The sequence below is a fragment of the Helianthus annuus genome, chromosome 1 (assembly GCF_002127325.2).
Source record: "Helianthus annuus cultivar XRQ/B chromosome 1, HanXRQr2.0-SUNRISE, whole genome shotgun sequence".
NCBI lineage: Eukaryota > Viridiplantae > Streptophyta > Magnoliopsida > Asterales > Asteraceae > Helianthus > Helianthus annuus.
The window spans coordinates 131161978-131166697 of record NC_035433.2 but is presented as its reverse complement, the minus strand read 5'-3'; the positions used below and the strand labels follow the sequence as shown (position 1 = coordinate 131166697).

The 4720-nt window shown below is 37.4% G+C and overlaps 1 protein-coding gene across 1 annotated transcript; it reads left to right on the top strand.

The window, feature by feature from the left end:
• The first annotated feature begins 1580 nt into the window (after nt 1-1580).
• LOC118491449 (chloroplastic import inner membrane translocase subunit HP30-2-like) lies at nt 1581-4484 on the top strand. The gene is made up of 5 exons (XM_035989247.1): nt 1581-1805; nt 3477-3634; nt 3748-3862; nt 4148-4309; nt 4407-4484. The coding sequence occupies exons 1-5, from the start codon at nt 1581-1583 to the stop codon at nt 4482-4484; spliced, it is 738 nt and encodes a 245-aa protein (XP_035845140.1).
• The last annotated feature ends 236 nt before the right edge of the window (nt 4485-4720 follow it).

Sequence of the window (4720 nt, the reverse complement as noted above, 5' to 3'; positions counted from 1 at the left end):
ATTATATGATAAACCAAAACACAAGAAGTCTACTACACCACCAAACGATGAATTAAGTTTAACTAACTTAGATATAATTATCCCCAAAAATGTCTTAGAATGTTGAAATTTTAACTAACTTAGAAAAAAATATGGTTTCAAGTTTTCAATATGTTTAGATAAAAGGTTTATTATTTATTGTTTTTTTAATATAAACAAACGAACATGAACGAATGTAATTGAACATATTACCGAACGTTCACGAACGCAGTTGAACGAACGAGACCTGTGTTCGTGTTCGTTCGCTAAGCTAACCGAACGAAATTTTTTGTTCGTGTTCGTTCGTTAAGCTAATCGAACGAACATAAACGAACTTCCCGCCGGACGGTTCACGAACTGTTCACTGAATGTTCGGTTCGTTTACAACCCTACCCCTAAGCATTTGTTAAACTAAAAAACTAGGTTTTTCTTACTTAAAAAATAACATCCAACTTCATATAGTATGAAATTGCTATGTTTAAACCCAACTACCCAGTAATCGAGTATCCACTCAGAGTCTAAGAATGTATAGGTATGCAAAAATGGGCCTACGTCTATAACCAATTCGAGGCTTGGCCCAAGAGCTATTAAATTGGGTACGATGAGTTGTTGGATAACCAGTTTTAGGCCCAAGATGAGGACCGCTGGTGCCTAGCTTATTGCTTTGAGAGTTTTTTTTTTTTTTTTTTTTTTTTTTTTTTTTTTTTTTTAAATCAGTTTTGAGTTAAATGCCTAGTTGATTCTTGTGATTTGGGTGCTTAGCTTAATGCCTTGTGAGTTGTTTTTTCTTTTAACATTTTTGAGTTAGCTGTTTGTTTGGTTATTGTTGTAATCGGTTTGGTTGCGATTCCGGTTATTTGACTAAAAAACCACATTCTATGTGCCCGGTTCCGGGTAGGGTTCGGTTCCAAGTATTAAAACACCCTATTTTTGGGTTTTTCTATACCTTACTTCCGAGTTTTTTAGTACTACGTGTCTAGGTTTTTTAATACTCTATTGCATTTTTATTTCCCTTTTTTCTCGTCTTTTTAGTTATTTATTATTAAAATGCATCGTATAATGTAAAAAAAAATTAAAATACAGTAACAAAAATTTAAAAGATAGATATTGGAATCATGTATCCGGTATAATCGGTTCCGGTTCTTGTTCGTTTCGAGTATTAATCGGGTATGATCGCTTCGGGTTTCAGGTATGGAGATAGACATGCATACCTTATCTATACCATACAGGTAGGGTAGGGTTGGTTTCGGTTTCAGTATAAAATAGCCGAGTATAAAGAAAACCGGGTTTCAGGTACGGTTTTTTTATGCCTGGGAAGTACATGGCGATCCCTGGCTTAAGTCTGAAAGCTCAAGGGCCAAGGCCCAATTAAACAAGGGCCACTCCAACAGGCTCCTTTTAATGCCCAAATCCCTAATTTCCTTTTAAAACTCCGCGGCAGTTGTTGGCGATCGACTCTAAACCGTTTAAACCTCCCTTCTTCTATTATCTTCAGTTTGATTACAACAATATTCTCTCACTTATTTTGATATTCTGTGTTGTTGTTTAGGTAGTTGGGTGGTATGGCTGATGAGATGAAGCACGAGTTTGAGTTTGAGGGTAGACTTAAGAAAGGGTTTTCAGAGGTGAAGGGTAGACTAAAACAAATTGAAAAATGGGTTCCAGAACCCATTGCAGCTGCCGTCACCGGCGCCGTGAAAGGAGCCGTTGTCAGCGTCTTTTTCGATATTTGCTTCATGCATAATACATCTACTCTTCAGTTTCCATTGACTTCTGCTGAGCAAGAGGTATGTATGTATGTATGTTTATTTACCTTCTTTTATTTATTTCTTCAATTTACACTTAGGGTTGTTTGCCATATTTCAACTAACAATGCAATCAGAATCAAATTATCATATACTATTATAGATTATCTAATAATAACAGCGTACCTAGCTAGCATAATCTATAAAAAAAGCTTTGTTGGAATATGAAGCTTACTAATATTTTTTTCTTATATATATATATAGGCAAAAGATCAAATACAAATAATCTTAACATACTAAACATACAAATTGAAGGAAAACCCAAAAAGACAAGGTGGCATTTTTGTAATTACCACCAACTATCAAAGTTACAACCAAAAATACCTAAAAAAACACAAATTTTTTTTAACATTTTTTATTAAAAAATCGCTACATTTCGTTAGCAAAAAAAAAAAAAACTAAAAGTAGCGATTTTTTAATAAAAAATGTTAAAAAAATAAAATAAAATAATTTGTGTGTTTTTTTTTTTTTTATTTTTTTAGATTTTTTTAGGTTTTTTGGGGGGTTTAGTTTTTAGCATTTTAGCTTGGGTGGGGGGGGGGGTTAGGTTTTTTTTAGGTTTTTGGGGGGTGGGGGGGGGGGTGGGGGGTTTAGGTTTTTTTGGGGGTGGGGGGAGTGGTTAGGTTTTTTAGGTATTGAAGAAACAGTGATCTAATTAGGGAGTTAATTAGATTGGTCTATGTTCCTTTCATGATGGTTAATCTTCTTAAGGATATCTGAGCTCCGACTTGGTAAACAATCCTGCAAAACAAAACACCGTTACTCGTTAAGAGGGGAATGTGGGGGTTTCCCTCTTAACCAGGCACCGGCGTGAGAATAAGCGACCGCTTTGAGAGTAATTAAGTGCAAAGAGTGAAAGCAGAGGGTATAGAATGTTTAACCTGTGGAATGAGGTCTCTATTTATAGCCGGAGAGGTGTAAGGGGTTATGGGCTGATGGGCCTTGGGCCAGAAGCGGACAACAAAACGGATATGCTCTTTGTCTCACTGGCGTCGACCGCTTAGTGGCTTCTAGACGTTCATCGGTGCTGGCGCACCTTGATTGGAGCCACGTGTCATTGTTGTCGGCCTTGTTGTCCTTCTGCCATCAGCAGACAAGTGGAGATCGTGGGACAGTTGTCTCCGTCCTCTGATTGGTGCCACGTAGGCGTCCTTGTGTACTTCTCGTCAGGCGATCGTGGCGCACGATTGTCCAGAGCCTGCTAGACGCTCATTGGCTCCTTTTACTGCCACTTGTACCTTATGTACCATTGTGGGTAGCTGTGCGCTTCCCTACTGAGTGGCTCTTGTTGGACAGCAAACTAATCCGCACGGGGTTAGTATGCTCATTTGTTCCATTGTTTTATGCTAAGTGCTGATATGTGAGCCTCTTGTGGGCCTTGCCTCGCGCGGGATAAATTACAATGCGTGCAGGCCGCGCGTGGATAGTATTAATAAGCTTTCTGAAATGAGGAGTATGGTTCCACGCGCAACCTGGGCGGAGGTTTGCGCGGCTTTTTGGGACCATACCCCTTCAGGTATATTTGTAGAGTAACTTTGATAGTTATTGATAATTACAAAAATGCCACCTTGTCTTTTTGAGTTTTCCTTCAATTTGTATGTTTAGTATGTTAAGATTATTTGTACAAGAACTTTACCCTATATATATATGCAGTATCTTTCTAGTTTTGGAAAGTATCAGCCAGTGATTCAGACTTTGATCCTAGAATCGGGATGGGAACGCGCTCGTAATCTCGCGTTTGCTGGGGGTGCTAGTTCGGGCATATTATGTGCCATGAAGAAATTAAGAGGCAAGGAAGATGTGCTGGCACGGTAACCAACTTATACTCAATCTCCAAAATATCCCAGCTCGAGCAAAAAGATAAATAATAGGGAACAAAACATGTTTTCGATTGCATACTTATCTACGTATAATATCGTTGCAGTATGGCGGCAGCTTTTGGTTGCATGACCACCATGTCATTAGTGATGGGTTTGAGAGGCCCGGAAGTAATTTCTTTTGGTGCTATGTTTGCTCTCTGGTCTGGTGGAATGTTTAAGGTGATCATGTTACATTCTCTTTAATCTTTCTATGAAATAGCAGCTTAGATTCATGCTTTTGATTCATTTGTTTATAAATAAATGCGTCAAGTACGTGTCAGCTGTAACTTCTTCAGCTTATATAACATGCTAACTTTTTTTTTTTTTTTTTTTTTTTTTTTTTTTTTTTGTAAAATCTCTAGGACAAAAGTATATTTTCCTGTCAAACCCAACCCAACGCAACATGACCCTTTAAACACGTATAAAAAATATTTGTTTTGACCTGGACCGACTACCTATGTGCAGGTGTGTGAGAAGTTATCAAAGGTAAAAGCTGACGATGTGTCTTATGATAAAACAAGAGACAAGTTTTCTTGTATTGGTCTTGGTATTGATCATCATGGAATGAACTTTAACACGGGCTTCTTCACTAGCAACGCTCTCGCATTGCTTACTGATCACAGGCAAGTAATAACATATCATATTGTTTTTTTGTTTTGTGATGTTTTGTACCATATTATTGATTTGTCAAACCGGTATTCTCTTTATGTTTTTGTGTTTATAGGAAGGAGGCGAAGAACGGAGGCAAGTGGAAATGGTTCCGCTGATGAGCTTTGAAGATAAAATTTCAGTGATCTGGTAAATTTTTGTAAGTAGTATTAGAGCATGAGAAAAACTTTTGAATAGATTAAGGGAATCTCCTAAAATATGGTTTCATCTTTGAAATTTCTATCGATGTTATGTGTTATTTTTCGATGTCATTGTCATATGAAGCTAAAAAAGGGTTGGATTCATCGAACGAGTAGATCCAGTTTGAGAGTGGGAATGATTTACACAAACACAAGGTCATAATGTAGAATTGGACATGAGAAACTAAGC